Genomic DNA, 20,873 nt, shown 5'->3' on the forward strand with positions numbered 1-20,873 from the left:
GAACTTGACGTCCGGGCTCCGTGGATTACAAGCGATGAGCTCCTTGAATGCCGCACGAGGGCTGAACGTGCGACATGCATGTTTCCCCGGCTCACACTGCTTTCTGTATATAAACGGAAGCCTTCTGCCAGTTCATCCTTGCTTCTGAACTTGGCAGAAGGGATTCTACGAGGCGTGCGACGCCCAGCTTTTCATTTAGGGTACATTTCTGAAACCACTACCAAAACGACAAGCTTTACTTTGGCAGCTTTTAACCCTTATTTAACTTCGTTCCTACTCCTTAACTTGCAGGTCTTGACAGATTAATTAAAATGTCTGATGACCATGTTCTAATTAATTGACGGTTTTAAATACCGGTGAGGACTTCACAAGGTAGTCCCTCATGAGTGGATTTCATCTCACTACTAATGAGTGAGTGCAGAATCAGAGTCTTCACATTGCAGAATTGTATGCATACTAATTTTAGTATTGGTTTTCCACAGAAAGCCCTGACAGAGCCATTAACTACTCAACCTCCAGTGGTTTACCTGAGATGCCTGTGTGGCACCAGGATCAGGTCAGTACTATAACGTCACTCGATTCTCTCGTGGATTGGGTAATAGGTGCCAATTAACCGGCAGTTGATCTTTCACCCATAGGTTGCCCCCTGCCCCCCCTTCCGTCCTGAAGAAGACTCACAGCGGAAGTATAAGTCACCCTCTATGCACAAGCCGAGTCGAAACATCGACGCACCCCACCCATCAACGGCCTGTATCTCATCCCATCCCCTTCGCTTGATGTTGCATTTATGCATTTGCAGAAAAACAGTAAAAAATGTTATAAATAATCTGTTTGGGTCAGACCTTTCTGTACTGGTCTCTTTACCAGTCCATTACCTAAGCATTAAAAATGTATAAACTCTGAATATTAGTGACTATTCACTTTTCCCGACCCATCACTAGCACACCCATCCGTCTCCAGTCAATTGAGCAATCTTTGTACCTTCCTTTTGTCTAAATTACCTTTTGATCTGTTTCAAGTATATGAAATTAAATATGCTGGACTTAAACAATTCTTTGGCGCTTTTGTGTTTTACATTGACTGTACGTTTTGAAAAATGCTATCTTAGATAGCAGGGTATGTTATGTTATGTTATGTTATGTTAATGGGGTGTTTATAAAGCGCACTGTCACCGTGGGTATCATAGCGCTGAAGGGGTGCTGAGAAGAAACAGAGGGAGTTTAGCTGGGTTGTGGGAAGAGCCAGGTTTTTAGTGATTTGCGGAATTGGATGAGAGTACCGGAGATCCTAACTGGAAGAGGGAGAGAGTTCCAGAGTTTGGGGCCGAGGACGGCGAATCTTCGACCACCAGATCTACAGAGTTTAAAGGAGGGGACCACCAAAAGATGTAAGTGAAGTGATCTAAGATTGCGTGAAGGACAGTAGGGTCGGATGAGGGATTTCAGAAAAGCGGGGCAAGAACCAGAGAGAGACTTAAAAATGAGGCAGCCAAGCTTAAAGGCGGCCCTTAGGCTGACAGGGAGCCAATGCAGTTTGACAAGGAGGGGTTTGGCAGACTGCCACTTCGGTATGTTGTTGTGTTCCTTGTTGGTATGTCTTACCAGTGTTTGACTTAAGCAACACACACATGATAAGCTATAAATTACTCTTCTCTAAAGCAGTCACGGACCACTTGTTCATTACCTCATTGTACCCAGAATTTCTGGCAATTATTGGGTTATCCCATATAATGGGCTTATAGCCAATCAGAACATAGCAACCGGGCGCTCCCCATGCCAGACATCTGGATACCTTACCCACTGGCCGCATTGTGTCCATGCAAGGTCGAGGCCCATGTTGGAAATGGGATCCCTGGCTGGCCAGGACTTTCGCCAAAGTCAGTCAGAGACCACCACTCCCAAGTCAGGGCAAGGGAGTTACACGCCAAGATAACCCCTGCTCACCCTCTAGGTAACGTGGCGCGAGCAGCAAGGCTAAACTTGGAGGCGATGTAAGTTAAGTATTTGCGCACACACCACAGCAACAACACCCAGGACCCACCATAAAGGAAACTCCACACAAGGTTATATAAAAAAATAGCCTTTGGATTACACCAAAACACATTAGATAAAACACACACTTTACAATGTGCCAGAGGCACGGGCAGAATATACAGGGGATATTTACAAGACAGGGCCACCTGGACCACTGTCAGGAATCAGCACTTTTAGAAGTAACAATACAATACTGGTAGGCCTAGAACTTAGAACATAGAGCCTATCGGACAGTACCTTCCGGCCTGGTTGCGTGGGATAATGTGACCTCCTTAGTAAACTTTAGCGGGCGACCGGCTAGCTACGAGCGTTTCTCTGGGGCGACCAATGTGTGCGGCTCAGAAGAGGAGGGGGAGGCAGGATGCGGGCGGCCCAGCGAAGCGGCGCGGCTCAGGGGAGAGCGGCGCGGCTCGAGGCTTGGACGGGCGGCCGGCACCAGCTGCCGAAGGGAGTGAACGAGGCACACTTCAGCGAGGCCCCAGTGGCCCAGGGAGATCAGACAAGTCCCAGCAATTTGTCAGGGAAGGCACAATAGAGTCCACTGGTCCTGGGACTCTGGTCAGGGGGCGAGCTCAGTATCAAGCCCTTGGAATATCACTTAGACCATAACAGAAAATCACTGTAGCACAATATAAAAATAGAGCACACAACCAGTAACTACTGGTAACCAGGACCTCACTAGCACCACCTGTCCTAGGAAGAAAACAACCACCTCAGTATCACAATACAAGTAGGGGCATAGACCTGGGGACAAAACACATGATGCAATGCATACATTCAGAGGTGTAAGGAAGGAGGCACATGACGCATTATCAACACATTCAGAGGTGCAGCGCAGGAGAACACATGATGAATAATCTACCCATTCAGAGGTGTAAGAGAAACACATGACGCATCAACACACGTTCAGCGATGTAAGGAACAAGGCACATGATGTATCAACAACACATTCAGCGGTGCAGAACACAGGGTGCACAAACATACTACACATTGTACATTTCCTAACACCCAAAAGCAATAGGACATAGATCATAACAGCATCTAAACCTCAGTTAGCGCATAAATCACCTTTAGCGCAGAACTCACAAAGTCCAGGTTGCGCCACTGCGCCAAGACTTAAACGTAGCAGCTGCCCACTACTTGCTGGGCAGCTGAGGGACAGAACAGGGCCTAAACGCTGCAGCTGGCACTAAGTGCTGCGCAGCTGGGGGAGGCCAGGGAGGAAGGAGTGTGTCCACTCCTAAGTCCAGAGACATGTCCCTAGGAAGGAAAATACCTAAACGGTGCAGCTGCCCACTACTTGCTGGGCAGCTGGAATCAGAACTGCGACAGGGCTCTCACTAGCCCTCTGGAACCCAAAGCTGCGCAAACTGGGAGCCCTCTGGCTCTGCAAACAAATATGGGCTGGGAGCCTCGCAGGGCTCAACAAAGGAAATGCCCCCTAGAGCCTCTCTGGGCTCTCAGAACAAATGTGGCGCCTTCTGGAGCCTCTCGGGCTCAAGAACAAAGGAAAGGGCTGGGAGCCTCGGGGTGCTACGCATCTGCCCGGAACGTTGGAGTCCCTCTCACGGGACTCGATAACAAGGGGGGCCTCAGGAGCCTCACGGGCTCAAGACATCACCATAAAAATGCCCCCGGGCCCTCGTGGGGCAACAACAGCACTAGGCACGAGATCGTGCTCCTGGGGGGGGGGGGGGGTTTGTGCAGACACCGACAATGTGTCCCGGCACCCCTCCCTTCCTCTTGCGGCCAAACTCACCGGGTCTGGCATCGGCGCTCTGCGGCGTCTCTCTTCCGGGCGGCGGTTCCAGCGGGGGGTCCTCTCCTCTTCTCGAGGACTCCAGCTCTCCGCTGGACCACCGGGGCTCCCAACAGCTCACGGGAGCCCCGGGCAGCATCTCGCCATCTTCTCTGCCGGCTTCTTCCTCCGGGGCTCCTCATCCGGGCAGGCAGCCAATCGCGGCGCGGCGGCGGGCGGGACTTCCTGAAGCAAGTGGAAGTCCCGCCCCGCTCCAGGCGCCCGGCCGCCTGACTTCCGGTTTGCGGCGCGAGAGGGCCGCGGTGGTGATTCTAGCTTTGGGCACCTCGAATTAAACATACAGCGAGGTGGGCACTCCCTCGCTGAAAGTAATAAAAAAAGGCAAATAACGCCGGGTGGGCACTGGCTGAGATCAATAGCGCTCCCAAGCGCTAGCAGGACATCAAGCGCTCCCAAGCGCTAAAAGGCAAATAAAGCGCTCCCCCAGCGCTAGGCACACAGAATACCGCTCTCATGCACCAGGGGTCAATGGAAAGCGCTCCCAGGCGCTAGGGCAACAGCAAGTAGCAAGTCCTTCAGGGGTCCATCAGTAAGCCAGGGGCTGGGCAGGGCCCAGGGGGGGGGGGGGCAAGCCTTCCCCTGGGCGCCAGCAGCAGCACGCCCCTGGTAGATTCAAGTTAGCAACCAGAACAAGAACCTTTTCCAAGAGGTCACAGCCTCTTTTTATACAGACAAATCCTTTGTCTTTGGGCAGGGTGGGGGCAGAACCAGTCGCAGCTTGTCTGTGAGCACTGCTGATGGGCTCAACCACCCTCTCTATTCACTGGCAGGGCTAGGGTCATCAGTCACACCACAGGGGGGCGGAGCCAGCATTGTCAGGGGAAAACCCAGCCTCATTCAGGACACAGGTACACTCCTCCCCAGCCATCAGCATGCTAATCTCACACTCACCACCGGGCAGACCCATCCAGACTTCTTGGAGCCTGGCATGCCAGCCAGCTCCAGCCAATCACGCTCCAGCACCCTCACTGCACACACACAGCCATGTCTAGAAGTGGCCCTTCCCCACTAGACACATACAAGCCGCACATACCGTTGCGCAGCATCCACTCCCACGAGTTCACACATACCAAACTCGAGCCCGCACTCCCCACGCATGCATGTGTCCCCAGGGACACAGACATTCCCCATGCATTCCTATGGGAGGGCAGGCCTATCTCACACACGCACTCAGGGAGCGCACGCACTTTACACTGCGCCACAGTGTCAAAGGGCGCAAAGACCAGAAATCACTATACTTTAAGGCAAAAAGTTCAGGGGTGAACCTGCCACAAGGCCCAAGTCCAACAGCCCACCTGGATTATCAATTAAAAATATTTTATGACTCCAGAGGCAGCAACCTATATTCTTCACCATACAAGGATCGCTAGAATAATTTTCCTGCTAATAATGAACTTTATATAAGACTGCTACAGAGTGATTGAAATTTGACCCTGTGCCTGTAACTGTTCTCCTGGCCCCTATGTTTAATCGAACTAACGGTTCCTGTTTTGCCAAATGCCTCTTGTCTCTTGTATTTTCAAAGATCTTTCGTGTTCAAGCAACACCATTATAGAGATGATCTCCTTCCAAGGTGGGAAAATCTGCCCCTCGGTATCTATGGGAGAGTGAACATCATTAAGATGCTGGTTCTTCCTAAGGTGATTGTCTTGTTTAACACTAAACCACTTCCTTTCCCCAAAACTCTTTTGCAGAAATCGCAAAGGACGGTCGGAAGCTTTATATGGGCATCCCCGAGAGCCAAGATCTCATGAATGAAGCCCCGGAGGAGACTGAAGCAAGGGAGGGTCAGAAGCTTTATATGAGCATCCTGGGGAGCCAGGATCTCATGAAAACAGCTCTGGATGAGACTGTTATAATTTCCAGTTCAAGAATTCCCGGCTCTTGGCTGGAGAGCTAGATAATTCTTACATGAGTCAATTGTATGAAGTTATGTTGACGCATTTAGGCCTCAATATGTTTTTTGTTTAAGTTTGGGGACCCAAAATTTTTAAACAAGTTACGTTGAATGTACTGTTAACAGCACAGAGGGTGTGGATCTTCTTTAGGAAAATTCTCGGGATAGACTACAAAGCGGAACCGGCACCAATTCAATTTAGGCCTCTCCTGGAACCCCCAAGTAGATTAAAGATGAACTTAGTTATCTTCCCCAGCATGGCAACTTTTCCACCTGGGGAGACTTCAGGGAGAGATATCCAACATGTTGGGGGGCGGGGGCGCTTTCTAAATTTAATTACCTATAGAAGTGGTTTTGTCGGTCATCCAAAAAAGTTGTCGGAGGTGAGCTGTTCAGTGCAGGATTTTCTTGAGTGGGTGAGAGCTAAGCAACAACCTAAGAAAGAGGTTTTCCAGTGGTTTTGGATAATTATTTCTACAGCAGATGAGAAAATGGGAGGACCATCCCTGCACTGGGAAAAGGATCTTCCAGAGCTGGCTACAGAGCAATTATGGCGAGTATCTTTAAATCGGTCATACACTCTGGTCAAACCAGCACCACTTAAAAAGAATCATTTGTTGACTCTCCATAGAGCTTATTGGTCACCAGCGAAGTTAGCTAAGAAAGACCATGTTGGAACCATCAAAATCTAAGAAGTACAGTGACACAGAAGCGGACAATATACGAATGGCATGTTTGTGGATTGCCATTGTTGGCCTTCTTCCGGGGAAATGTAACTCAGGTGTTTCAAGAATTTATTGGCTGAAAAACTTAAGGTAAGCCCCTGCCTTATCCTATTTGAAATGGACTTGTGCCTTTACTGGGACGTGTTAAACTTGGATATTTATATATATACACATGTAGATTTTTTCTGATATTTCTAGCAAGAAAGGAAATCTGTAAGAAATGGATTACTCCCGACCCGCCAAAGTTATAAGAAAGGCTCAGATCTGTAAGAGATGTCAGTAGACTGGACTTGGACCACAAGTTGGCCTTAGAAGAGAATAGATGGCGTCCCTTTGTGATATGGCAAAGTAAATCGTAACATCCTATGATTATACTTCTCTCTTGCTGAGAAATGGGCAGTTCTCATTCCTACAAAAGGGCAAAACTATAAGAAATATTCAGCATGCACGATCGCTGGACGCTCCGGAAGGAGGCATCTTGGCTCACAGCTCACTTAGCTGGATGGTGATATGAGGACAAGAATATATAAGCCATTCCTCTACTACCTTGGAAGGATTAGCACACACCCTCTGTTACTGCAAAGTCCATCATCACTGATCTAGAACTTTAGAGCACAAACCCCTCTAAAAATATATCCTCAAGTTTACTAGATGGCTCAGTGAGGTAAGTGCTCACTGCCGGCATCTGTCTGACCTGTAAGACATAACTGTGAATTCCAGCAAGGCAAACTCACCCTTTCATCCTCAGGTTGTTACGTTGCACACAGTGGGTAATGGAAATGTTGTTATCAGCAATGATGAATGCTCAAAAGCTGCAGTACTTCGGAGATCTCTGCCCAGAGATCTCTGCCCACAGTTCTCTGCCCACATACCCTCACTACAGAGGGAGACAGGCACATAATCCCTGCAAGTGTAACCACCATCATCACTGCTCTAGAACCTTGGTGGGGTTAGCACGCAACACCTACAACTTTAAACCCCTTCATCACTGCTCTAGAACCCTGGATTAATAAACACACAATCCCTGCAACTGTAGAGCCCGTCTTCCCTGTTCTAGGACTTTTAATGGGATTAGTGCAGCATACTATTTCTGTAGAGAGGAGAGTTCATGTCACTATACGCTGTGACCTCGAGGCACTGTTACTTCTTAGGATTCTTCCTTCATCTTTGGCTGAACTTGTCTGTGGCATCCATAGGATCTATCTGTGATTTATCCTATGGGGATCCATAGGGTCGCCATGGGCATTCATTTTATTATTGATATATAATATTACCATCTTGACTCCTTCTTTGTGTATACAGCTGTGTAGAACGAGATGTGTTAAATAAGAACCCACTGTGCACTGGAAGCCTCCACGTGCACGAGGACGTGCATCCAAATCCCTTTATTCAATCCCAGTCTGGGGTTATTTACTCCTAAAATGCATCCATCAGATGACCTTTAATGGGTCAAATGTGGGCTGCAATGAATTCTGTAGTCAAAGCCTCCCAACTCTGACTGATTCTCCCTTAAAAACATATTGGCGTTGGTTTACACCCTTCCAGACACTGAGCAAAGGATGTAAGGGGGAAGGGTCTTCCTGATAGAAAGGCTGGGGAGAAGCTGGACCCCACCCTAATTACACTTCTAAAGATTCACACAAATGAACCTGACATCAGGCCTGGTCTTGCCTTAGTCACTCTGGACAGTTTAGAGACAAGACCAGGGGATGGGGAAGAACTGACCAGAACCAGTTTTGGGGTTGGTTGGGGAATTTACCCACAAAAAGCTGACTCCCGTATGAAATGAGGACCTTCAGAACATTCCATCAGAACACTCCTGGACATGTGGAAGATTCAGAAGAAGGACTGCCCCGCTGCTGGAAGGACTGCCCTGCTGCTGCAAGGACTGCCCTGCTGCTGGAAGGACTGCCCTGCTGCTGGAAGGACTGCCCTGCTGCTGGGAGGACTGCCCTGCTGCTGCAAGGACTGCCCCGCTGCTGGAAGGACTGCCCCGCTGCTGGAAGGACTGCCCCGCTGCTGGAAGGACTGCCCCGCTGCTGGAAGGACTGCCCCGCTGCTGGAAGGACTGCCCCGCTGCTGGAAGGACTGCCCTGCTGCTGGAAGGACTGCCCTGATACTGAAAGGACTGCCCCGCTGCTGGAAGGACTGCCCCGCTGCTGGAAGGACTGCCCTGATACTGAAAGGACTGCCCTGATACCAAAAGGACTGCCCTGCTGCTGGAAGGACTGTCCTGCTGCTGAAAGGACTGCCCTGATACCGAAAGGACTGCCCTGCTGCTGGATGGACTGCCCTGCTGCTGGAAGGACTGCCCTGCTGCTGGAAGGACTGCCCTGCTGCTGGAAGGACTGCCCTGCTGCTGGAAGGACTGCCCTGCTGCTGGAAGGACTGCCCTGCTGCTGGAAGGACTGCCCTGATACTGAAAGGACTGCCCTGATACCGAAAGGACTGCCCTGATACCGAAAGGACTGCCCTGCTGCTGGATGGACTGCCCTGCTGCTGGAAGGACTGCCCTGCTGCTGGAAGGACTGCCCTGCTGCTGGAAGGACTGCCCTGCTGCTGGAAGGACTGCCCTGATACTGAAAGGACTGCCCTGATACTGAAAGGACTGCCCTGATACTGAAAGGACTGCCCTGATACCGAAAGGACTGCCCTGCTGCTGGAAGGACTGCCCTGCTGCTGGAAGGACTGCCCTGCTGCTGGAAGGACTGCCCTGCTGCTGGAAGGACTGCCCTGCTGCTGGAAGGACTGCCCTGATACTGAAAGGACTGCCCTGATACTGAAAGGACTGCCCTGATACTGAAAGGACTGCCCTGATACCGAAAGGACTGCCCTGCTGCTGGAAGGACTGCCCTGCTGCTGGAAGGACTGCCCTGCTGCTGGAAGGACTGCCCTGCTGCTGGAAGGACTGCCCTGATACTGAAAGGACTGCCCTGATACTGAAAGGACTGCCCTGATACCGAAAGGACTGCCCTGCTGCTGGAAGGACTGTCCTGCTGCTGTAAGGACTGCCCCGCTGCTGGAAGGACTGCCCTGCTGCTGGAAGGACTGCCCTGATACTGAAAGGACTGCCCTGATACTAAAAGGACTGCCCTGCTGCTGGAAGGACTGTCCTGCTGCTGTAAGGACTGCCCCGCTGCTGGAAGGACTGCCCTCCTGCTGGAAGGACTGCCCTGCTGCTGGATGGACTGCCCTGCTGCTGGATGGACTGCCCTGTTGCTGGAAGGACTGCCCTGCTGCTGGAAGGACTGCCCTGCTGCTGGAAGGACTGCCCTGCTGCTGGAAGGACTGCCCCGATACTGAAAGGACTGCCCTGATACTGAAAGGACTGCCCTGCTGCTGCAAGGACTGCCCTGCTGCTGGAAGGACTGCCCTGCTGCTGGAAGGACTGCCCTACTGCTGGAAGGACTGCCTTGCTGCTGAAAGGACTGCCCTGCTGCTGAAAGGACTGCCCCGCTGCTGGAAGGACTGTCCTGCTGCTGTAAGGACTGCCCTGCTGCTGGAAGGACTGCCCTGCTGCTGGAAGGACTGCCACGATACTGGAAGGACTGGACTGCTGCGGGAAGGACTGCCCTGCTGCTGCAAGGACTGCCCTGCTGCTGGAAGGACTGTCCTGCTGCTGTAAGGACTGCCCTGCTGCTGGAAGGACTGCCCTGCTGCTGGAAGGACTGCCAAGATACTGGAAGGACTGGACTGCTGCGGGAAGGACTGCCCTGCTGCTGCAAGGACTGCCCTGCTGCTGGAAGGACTGCCCCGCTGCTGGAAGGACTGCCATGCTGCTGGAAGGACTGCCATGCTGCTGGAAGGACTGCCCTGCTGCTGGAAGGACTGCCCTGCTGCTGGAAGGACTGCTCCGCTGCTGGAAGGACTGCATTGCTGTCTGAAGAGGAAGGGTTGGCCCTGCTTGCCTAGGTCACAGGCTACCCAGAGTGACTATAAGGGTTAGTTGGCTGACCTCCTGTGTGAGCGACATTGACACCACAAGCTTCTAGAGACCTCCCTGCAATTGCCCTGCTGACCAGAACCAACTTAACCTGCCTGGACCTGCCCGAGCCTGCTGTTGGCCTGTAGGCATTATAGACTGTGCACTCTTGTGATACAACGCAGGGATCCTGATATGGTATAGCCTTACAGAGCGTAGACTCTTGTAATATGACGCCTAACTGATGACATGATGTATCCTTACAAAGTATAGTGTCCTGTAATATGACACCAGGCTCCTGACATGGTGTAACCTTACAGAGTGTACACCCCTGTAATACGATGCATAGATGCTTACATGGTACAGGCGTACACAGTGTAGACCCTTGTAATAGGATGCCTGGTTTCTGACAAGTTACAGGCTTACAGATTGTAGACTCCTGTACTATAACGTCTGGACCACGACATGGTATAGGCGTACGGAGTGTAGGCCCCTGTAATACGATGCCGATTCCTGACATGGCACAGGCTGTAGACTCTTGTAATAGGTCGCCTGGCTCCTGACATGGGATAGGTGTACAAAGTGCAGACCAGTAATACAATGCCTGGATCCTGACATTTTAGAGGCTTCAGGAGGTTCCCTTGTTCCGCCTGATGTGTTTACCCGGGTCTGTTATCCTGATGAATCTCTTGGATGGCATCGTCATCCAAGTCGGTTCGTAGCCCCCTGCTTGCTGACAGTTCTCCAACCATCCAACCACTCCCAGGCCTCTTCTGGGGATGTGAAAAACCATGTTATTCCCTTTGCTTCCACTCGTAATTAAGCCGGGAAGAGCAGTGCACACTTAATTGTCTTGTCCCTCACCGCTTTTTGGACTTCGAGAAAGCTGCGGTGTTGTCTCTGAACTTTGAGCGTAAAGTCCTCAAAACATTTTATCTGTACATTATCACAAGTCTCTGGGGTGCCCTGCGGGCAGTTTTTAATATCTCGTTCCGGTCACTGAAGTAAAAAATTCAGGCTATGATAGGTCATGGGGCTGCCCCCCCGGAATGGGTGGGACCATTGCACCAAAAAGTATTTAGACAGGCCTCGAGGCTGTAGCTCCTTGGTCACCAGATCTTCAACAAAGAGTTCTACTGCAGGCCCCCCTGCATGCGCCGGAACCCCCAGTATGCGTATGTTGTTGTGTCGCATTCTATGTTCAAAGTCCTCCAGTCAGGCCTCCATTGGGGCTTTAGTCTTTCGTAGATTGTGAACTTGGCGTTTGAGGGTCTTAGTGTCTAGCCCGAAAGAGGTGGTAGTGTCTTCTATTTCCTTCACTCGTGAGCTCATGTTCCGCAGATCCGCTCTCATTAGGGATACCTCATTTGTGACCAAGTCCATAAGTGTTTCCAGTGAGGACTTTAACCCCTGGATCACCGCCATGATATCTTGCAGCGCCAAGCAGTCCTCCCATTACGGAGGTGGCCTCACAGCAGCGTTTGGTCTCGGGCCTCTTGGCAAAATGGGTGCGAGCTGCCCTCCGAGGCACTGGGGCTTAGCCTGTACCCACTGGTCGGTCGTAGATATGAGGTTTTTTCATCCACTCTTCCCCCAGCAGGCAGCAGAAAGCCCATTAGACCACTAGGGATTATATTTGGAGGGGGGACGCCCCCCTCTGGCAATGGGTAATGCACCCCCCTACCCACAGGCCCAAAAGTCTTTCTACTCCTGTGGGGGCATATTGGTGGTTTTTACCCACTATACACCCAGTGGGGCTGGCACGGAGCAGGGTAGTAAAAGAAATATGTAATCTACCTTCTTTCCACCACGTCTCTTCTAGTCGTCCCTCCTCGTAATGACGGCCCTTCTCGGCCAGAAACGAGGAAGCACTCAGGCTCCCCTTAGCAAATCACAACGCTGCAGTGAAGAGTTGTGATTGGTCTGGCTGCCGTGGTTCGGCGCTCAGCCAGGGACTGTGTGCATGGGCATGTTCACGATCCAGGCTGTAATGCAGCCTGCATGGAGAACATGCAAAACGCGCTTGATGGTTTGGCATGCCTGAGACGGCCGGTCAAACTCTCAGGCGCACTGACAACAGGCCATACCACTCCCCGCGGGTGCCTGTTATCCCCCTGGCCCCTCCTCCCAGACGCCAGGACACAAAATAAAATGATAAGAAACCGTGGTTTATTATCATTTTTTTCTTCTTTTGTTTACCTGCTAGACGGGGGGGGCACCGCTGTAGATCCCAAGGATGATTGTTTGGGGGAGAAATGGGTGGGATCAGCTGACCTAGGCATTGGGCCTAACCCAACCTCTCAAATGAACGGTAATAGTCTTTCTGTCCAACCCAGGGGGCAGATGAGAAGTCTTTAACCCAATAAGCTCCAGTGGGAGGGGCAGAAAGCCCACTAGACACCTGGGAGCTTTTGTATTGCTACAATGTGTGGGATGGACCGCCCCCCCCCCCTTACACATCATGTCTAGCCTTCCCCTGAAATGTGACCCCAACATTATTTCTGCCCCCTTGGGGACTAAAGCATCCCCATCTATCTGGCAACAAAGGACATTTTGATTTTGGATGCTTATTTTTTTAATTACATGCAGGCACCCGTCATACTCAAGCTGCCACCTCAAACTCCACCATCACAGGTATGATTAACTGCCTTCAGGAGGCGTGCACGTTATCACGAGGTATGAACCCCAACTGCCTCAGCTCTTGACATCACTGCGACACAGGTCACCACTCCTGGCTACTGCAGACGGGTTCTCCCTGCAGTATCGCCACCGTAGGCACCAGACTCCAGGTGTGACTCTGACTACCCGCCTGCTCTACTCTGCGTGCAGACATCCAGACCACCCAAGATGTCTTCCATCCTTGCCATCAATTCTCTCATGATCTCTTGGGTGTCCTCTTCCAGGCACCTACATGGAAGGTGCGGCCGGACAGGATAGAAATGTATTTCACAGGCACCAGTGTTTTGGAGGCGAGGAAGAAAAGAGACAACACTAAAATCAATGGAGATAAAAATGTATTCCAAATGACAGCCAAACCGACTACCCTTAACAGTAGTGGTCAAAGTGGAACTCACTCATGAGAAACAAGCAGTCAGGACAAAGGTGCACATTAACAAAGAGTGCAGGAATGCTGGCAGGCAGCCACAAGTCTTCAGCTGATCCACTTTGCCTCCACTGCTGAGCTGGACAATCTTCTCCAGGAAAGCAACAGCTGTTTCATGGCATTGGGTGTTTGAAAGAAAAGACTGTGGATCTGCAGATCGATCAATCTATTGACATCACCGAGTGGCGATTCATCTTCAGGCAAAAGTGGAAGAGGAGCTATGAAGGCTGGAAGAGGCTGACATCATCGAGCGAGATATGGGCCACTCCCTGGGTTTCCACAACTGTTGTCACCCGGAAGCCCACACAGCCAAGAGACATGTGGCTGTGTGTGGCCATGCACCTCCTAAATCAGGCATGTCAAAGACAACATATCACGCCTACAAAGGATGTACTAATAAATGAGGTCAAAGGAGCTAGCTTGTTCTCCAAAACAGATCTTAAGTCAGGGTATCACCTGCTGATGCTCGACCCCACTTTTGGATATATCTCGACCTTCTCCACACACCTGGGTCTGAGACTATACACAAGATTAAACTTCTGAATCTCCAGTGTCGCTGATGTTTTTGAGAACACCATCCAAGACGTTCTATATGGATTGACTGGAATAATTAACATCAGTGATGACATCTTGGTGCAGGCACACAATGTGACAGACATTATTGCCTCCGAAAAGTCCTACAGTGCCTTCAAGAGGCCTCAGGCTAAACCCTGCAAGTGTGACTTTCCAAAGAAACACATCAGTTTCTTCGAACAGAGATTTTCAGCGGGAAACGGTGGCTCCGAGACCCAACAAAGTCAAAGACAAGAAATCTGTACTCACACCAACTTTCATGACAGGAGTAAGACGTTTCCTAGGCATGGTGACATTCTGTGGTAAGTGCACAAAGAACTTGACAGCCTTTACGGATCTAACCCAGGCACTTACAAAGACTGATGTCAAGCAATGGTCATAGAGGGTAGATGGTGTTTCAACAGGCCAAGGATGGGACGCCGTAGTATCTGACGCTCCCTCACCTGCTTCTCCAGGCCCCAGGCAATATGACTTCTGCCTCACGACTCTCCCAGCTCCACTCTGGACGTGCCAGCGCCGCCTACAGCCTCCGGGAACTAAAGTTCCCAGCAGCCTCCGGGAGGTGGGCCTGGCACGTTTTCACAACTCCGGCAGCATATTAATTCCTTCTGCGGCTCCAGGCAAAACCCAGGCAAAGGGTGAGCCCGTCCATGCCCGTCAGAAACAGAAGGAGGCTGGGCCACCCGTTTTACGCCCACAATTTCAGTTACAGTGCTCCGTGGCCTTGTCCCCCCCAACTTGCACTAGACTCCCAGTAGCTGCTCCCCTCTTGACCTTGGTAGCCTGGGCCAGCTGTACTTGACCTTGAAGTCTAGCTTCTTCCCCTTCCCTCTGTCCCTGCCTGCCCCCACCAATCCCTTGCCACAGGCTCTGCTGAGACTTCCCTTCCGCTGCCTGGAGGCCTACCGCTCACTACGCCTCGCCTCCCGCGTCGCTCCTGGTCGTGCCTGCTGTCTCCCCTTATGGTCACCATTGGCACCCTCTTTCCAGTAACCCAGTCCTCTGGAATGGAGATCATAGCGCACCCACGTAGCTGACGCGCAGAGTGGGTAAGCTGTGCATGGACCTCGCTCTGCACTAGGTCTCCACCCACCATGGACCGCCTGAGCTTCACAGCAGACGATCTTTGGGGCAGATGCATCAAGCATTTTTGCATTCACCAACGGACAGATTCTGCGGATCTGCCCATTTGCGAACACAAAAACTTCTTTTCAGATGCAGCAAACCAAATTTTGCGATTCGGTAACCTGTTACTGAATCGCAAAATGGGTTTGCGATTCGGTATTAGGAAGGGGTGTGTTTAGGTTGTCCCTTCCTAATACCGAATCGCATCGGTATGTATGAATGTTTTGTGACAGTATTTGCGGTGGCAAAACATTCGCATGTTACCTCCTACTTCAAGGAGGTGGTAACCCATTCACAAATGGGAAGGGGTCCCCAAGGGATCCCTTCCCCTTTGTGAATCTTTGTAAAACCATTTTTAAGAACCTACTCATTAAAAATGAAAAGAAATCTTTTCATTTTTCCTTTTGTAAAGCATCTTGTTTTCCTTTATGGAAAACGCGCTGCTTCACAAAAAAAAGTTTGCTTTATTTAAAAGCAAACACGGACATGGTGATCTCAGCAGGCTACCATCCCCGTGATTTTTGCGATTCCTAGGCGGTCGCAAATTGCGACCTACCTCATTAATATTCATGAGGTAGGTCATTTGCGACCTCCTAGGAATCGCAAAAGGTGTACTATACACCTTCATACATGGCATTTTCCGATTCCCTAATTGCGAATCCTTGTGATTCGCAATTAGGGAATCGCAAATAACTATATTGATACATCTGGCCCTCAGAGCCCTGGACCTCGGATCCCAGAACAACTCCTGCGCCCAGGCCTCCCCCTGGACCACTAACGGCCCTTTCTCCTACCGGAATTGCTGATTTATCTGCATCACAAGAGAAACAACAGAAATCTGGAAAATCATCACCACCCCAGACCCCGTCTTCATCACAGAGACCTTGCTGAACTCCGCATCAACACCCAGTATTGCCACAGCCATACCAGACGGATGCAAGATCACGCACAGAGACCGGACAAATAGAAATGGCAGCGGCACTGCCATGATCCACGAAGAGACTCTCAAATGTGGAACCACCACAGACAACACCACCCCCTTCACGGAGCACCTCAACTTCCAACTCCAAAAGAACAGCAAAACCACATTCAGAGATACCCTCGCCTACAGACCTCGGGGACTCCGCCCTCCCTTCTGCAACCCCATCTCTGACTTCATCGCTCATATAACCATTGAGGTGAAACCATCTTCCTAGGGGACCTCAACTTTCACCTTGAAAAAACTGATGATACCAACACGGCTGACATCCTAGAAAGAATGGCCAACCTCAAACTCGAGCAATTAGTCACGGACCCCACTCACATCGCAGGAGACATGCTTGATCCTATCTTTACAGCCAGCAACAGAGTGAACTACACCCACACTGAAGAGCTCACCTGGACTAACTACCACTGCGCCCACTTCCTCGTCTCAGAGCCCCTCAACACCTCCATCTCCACGGCCAACAAAACATTTCGCAGCTAGTCCAAAGCATCAGAACAACGCTGGATCAACCTCCTCAACTTCCACCTACCCACCTCCACCTGGACACGGAATAAGCAGTGGACAACTTCACTAACTGGATCACAGCAAGCGCTGATTAAGTCGCCCTGAGGAATCCTACCAACCCCAAGAAACAAACACAACACCCACCAGGAGATGAACTAGTACACATGTTATGGAGCTGCCCCCGAATAGGAGTGTACTGGAAAACGATAACCAGGATATTACACACATGCACAGGTCGAGCACTACCTTTTGAATGGTCCGCATACCTCCTGCATCAATTCAGGAGGACACCTGTCACCAAAGTAGTGTCTAGGTTCCTAGACTTGGGGACAATAGTAGCTAAAAGGCTCCTAACTAGATGGTGGAATGTGGCGGACCCACCAGATGTACGGGGATGGCGTCACTCATTGTTCGCTTGGGCCAAGTCCGAAAGCATCTCCATCAAGCATGAAGAAACGTTAGGACTGTGTCGAGAACCCATAGCAGCATGTTGGGACAATCTCTTAAATGAGATGCAACAGATAGAGGGCGGTGACCCTGAGGATTCGCCTGGTCGAGACTTGGGCGAATAGATGTAGCGGACCAATTATACCGCTAACGGGCGTACCATGTTTTCCATGGGTGTACGCAGACCACTTAACAATGTGAATAAGCGTGGACACTACGCAAAGGGGACGTTGAGTAACACAGCAGCAAGGAAACATTACGCAAACATGCACGAAGATGGAGAGATAAGTTACTACAGGCAGGTCATTGTTTTGGTTGTTCTTGTTTATTCTGGATTAATCTGTTAATAAGCCCAATGTCTCAGAACTGTAAGGGCTCTTACAGAGCACTGCATTTGTTTAATTTATACCTCACTATACGTTATTGTAGCTCTAAATCCCAGTCCAACTCATGAGGAAACTCCAGACGATCCTGAACACAGCGGCCAGGCTCATCCTCGACCTCGCCAGATGGACGCACATAACCCCTCACCTCAGGAAACTCCACTGGTTACCAGTCATGAAGAGATACCAGTACAATACAAGTCATACAAGGCATCACACAAAGAAGGGCCTGCGTTCCTCAACCAACGCATGACCTTTCACCAGCCCACCAGGAAACTCCGATTCGGATCCCTCGCTGCCACCAGTCGCATCCGTTGGACTAACAGGGGCGTCCGCTCGTTCTCTCATTTGGCAGCCAAGACCTGAAACGGCCTCCCCCTGCACCTCTGAGCCAGTTTATTTGTCACACGCCGCTTGAACTTCCTCACCTTGCACCTTTTTGGGCCACAACAGACAAACTGCCAAGGCCGCATATCCCTCGTGAATCTGACCGGAACCTCAGTGTTGGAAACATGTGCAAATATTTTATGTGGTCCACCACCATCTTTATTTATTTAGTTAAATGATCCAAAGGGCGTGTATCCGTACAGGCTTTGAGGAGAATATATTGTTAGCTACACAACAGAATACATTACTGAGAAGTTTGATCTCTCATTAAGCTCTGTGAATAAGGAGTTAATAAGACCAGCCAGTAAACAAGCAGCACATATGTGTGTGTCACCGCATGGTGAAGGTTTGGAAACTTTCTTACAGGTTTAAGGATTGAAATGAGGCCTGTGGAAGGATCCCTCTGGAATGGAGACACTCCACAGGAGATCGAGATGTGGGGGCAGTCTCTGCAGGTGAGGGAAGGTGGCTGAGAGGGCTGGAGTCTGCTCCTCCCCCCATTGCCCACAGGAACGGAGACGGGTGTGGACTGACACCCTCGCCAATAGTGTGACCACGGTGCAATAGTTGTAAACAAACGTCTCTTTATCTTATTTCAGAAATGAAAAATTACAATGATGTGATGCCCCAGGAACACACCCCATGTTTTCAATGAAGTACGACAAGATGCTGAGCCGCTGATGTTCATTGTTTGAATCTGTATTGCTACCAAAAATGACACAAAGACCGTAAAAGAAAAGGATGATTGAAATGAGGCTTTGGAAGACACACAAGGAAGTCTCTGAGGACTTGGAGAAGGATGTGGTGCCTGGAATGAGTGGTCAGTGACCCGGTCAGAGGTTTGAGGGTTGAAATGAGGCTTCTAAAGAGGATGCTACGGACTAGAGGGAGGTCATTGAAGACCGGACAGAGGTTTCTTAGGACTAGGAGCAGAGGGTTACAGTGAAGTTTATGAGACCTGGATGAGACCTCTTCTGATTGGAGGGAATTTACTAAGGAATGAGGCCTGAACACGGCTTTAATTACATTTCAATGCTGTTTAGAAGCAGAGAAGGGATGTTTTGAAGACTGCCATCGTAGTTAGCAAACTTCAAATGAGGGTTTCCACAACTCCTAATTAAAGAAACCGGAGGGGAAGTTTCCTGAATGTGTCTTCGTTTTCTGTCTGTTCAGGGAACTCTTCTGAGGACTTCAGGTAGGTTTTATAGATACAAGTATGTTTTGTGAGGACAGCAGCTCATTCTGTAGCAATTATTTCAAGACTCAAAGGAGTTTTCTGATGATTCACAAGGATTTAGGAAAATGTAAGAGCATTTCCTGATGACACAAGGTAGTTTTCAGAGGAATCAAAGGTATTTTCTGAGGACTTAAGGTTCTTTTTGAGGAAACAAAGTGATTTTACGAGGATCTGAAAGCTTCCTAGCACTTTGTGTGAGCTCAGTAGTGGCATTTACTCACTGCGGCAGTGAGACCTGCTCGTTACACACTGAGAGGAGGATAATAAACCAGCCTTACCTGCTCAGGGTGCTTCTGACATCCTGCAAAACAGGGAAACAAACACAGTGAAATCAGTTTCCAGAGAAGATGTTAAAGTTATGGCAGTATTTGTAGAAGTGACAAACTTCGATCTATCTACGATTAGAAAACAGTGGCTGGGGTCACATGACACAGCACATTCTGTGGCATAGCATGACCTGGCACAGAATGTGACATTCTGAATGACGTCAAATGACATAGCAGAAACTGATATTCTGAATGGTAATGACACAGAACAGAGTCATTCTGAATGGAGTCACAAAACACAGCACATTCTGATATTTATTTATTTATTTTTATTTTGAAAGTTTTATATAGCGCGAACAAGATCTTTGCAGATATCAGAGCGCTTTACAGACGAAAGGAACGACCTGTGTATAACTAACAATTGGGGTGAGGAAGGTACATGCGGGAGCATAGTCAGGCAGATACATCAATAAGGATACAAGTACAAATACGTGGTAGCGTAAACACTCAGGTAGGTCAATAACACGAGTCATACAAAAATTCAAAAAGATCAGTAGGACTGAATGGTACAGTGTCTGTAAATATCATCCCCAGTAATAATTCAAGTGTATTTAGCCATGAGGATAGCTTTTACTTCTTTCTTAAAAAGTATGGAAGATGAGATGAGCCTGGTTTCAGGGGGGAGTGAGTTCCAGTTCCTGGGTGCCATTCCTGAGAAGGAGCGTTTATAGGTTTTTTCCTTGCGGAATCTTTGGGGCTTTAGCAAGAGATTGTTTGTGCCTCTGGTGTTTCTGGAGCCTCCAGAAATCGTCAGCTTCTGGGCGAGGAATCCGGGTGAGCTCAGGTGGACAGCCTTGTGCGTCATGCAGGCGATTTTCAGATGTATTCTGGCTTCAAAAGGCAGCCAGTTCAGGGCTTTCAGGTCAGGGGAAATGTGTGAGTGTTTTTTAGATCCAGTGATGAATCTCGCTGAGGCGTTTAGAGAAGCTCTTATGGGTGCCGTAGTAGTTAGGGGGAGACCGCAGAGGGCGATGCTGCCGTAATCTATTCGAGGGATGACTAGTGCTTGTACCGCAGTTTGAAAATCTTTGGCTGGAAGGAAGGGTTTGAGTTTCCTTAAGGTATTAATCTGGTAGTTCGCACCCTTAGTTGCTTTGTTGATGTGTTCCTGCATGTTGAGGTTGGTGTCAAGAGTTATGCCTAGAGATTTTGCAGAGTCCACGATGGTGGGATGAACATTGAGTGCGGTTAGGTGTTTAAGCCAGATTTGAGCGGTAGTGAGCTTCGCAGGAGGTGAGATCAAGAGGAACTCTGTTTTGAGAGCATTGAGTTTGAGATGATTAGCGGCCAGCCAGGATTGGGTGCTTCTGATCGTTGAGTTTAAAAGCATAATGTCTTTGGGTGATTGTAATTTGAGATAAAGTTGGGTGTCATCGGCGTACATGTGGAAGTGAACATTGGATGCTT

At 49.8% G+C, this 20,873-nt stretch overlaps 1 protein-coding gene across 1 annotated transcript in view; it reads right to left on the reverse strand.

The window, feature by feature from the left end:
• Positions 1-20,873, reverse strand: part of LOC144754155 (E3 ubiquitin-protein ligase TRIM39-like) — a 96,837-nt gene that overhangs the window by 46,375 nt on the left and 29,589 nt on the right. The window contains exon 4 of the mRNA XM_078641737.1: positions 19,419-19,441. Coding sequence (XP_078497863.1) covers positions 19,419-19,441 — 23 coding nt within the window. The remainder of the gene's footprint in view (positions 1-19,418; positions 19,442-20,873) is intronic.

The sequence above is a fragment of the Lissotriton helveticus genome, chromosome 5_1 (genome assembly GCF_964261635.1).
Source record: "Lissotriton helveticus chromosome 5_1, aLisHel1.1, whole genome shotgun sequence".
Lineage (NCBI taxonomy): Eukaryota > Metazoa > Chordata > Amphibia > Caudata > Salamandridae > Lissotriton > Lissotriton helveticus.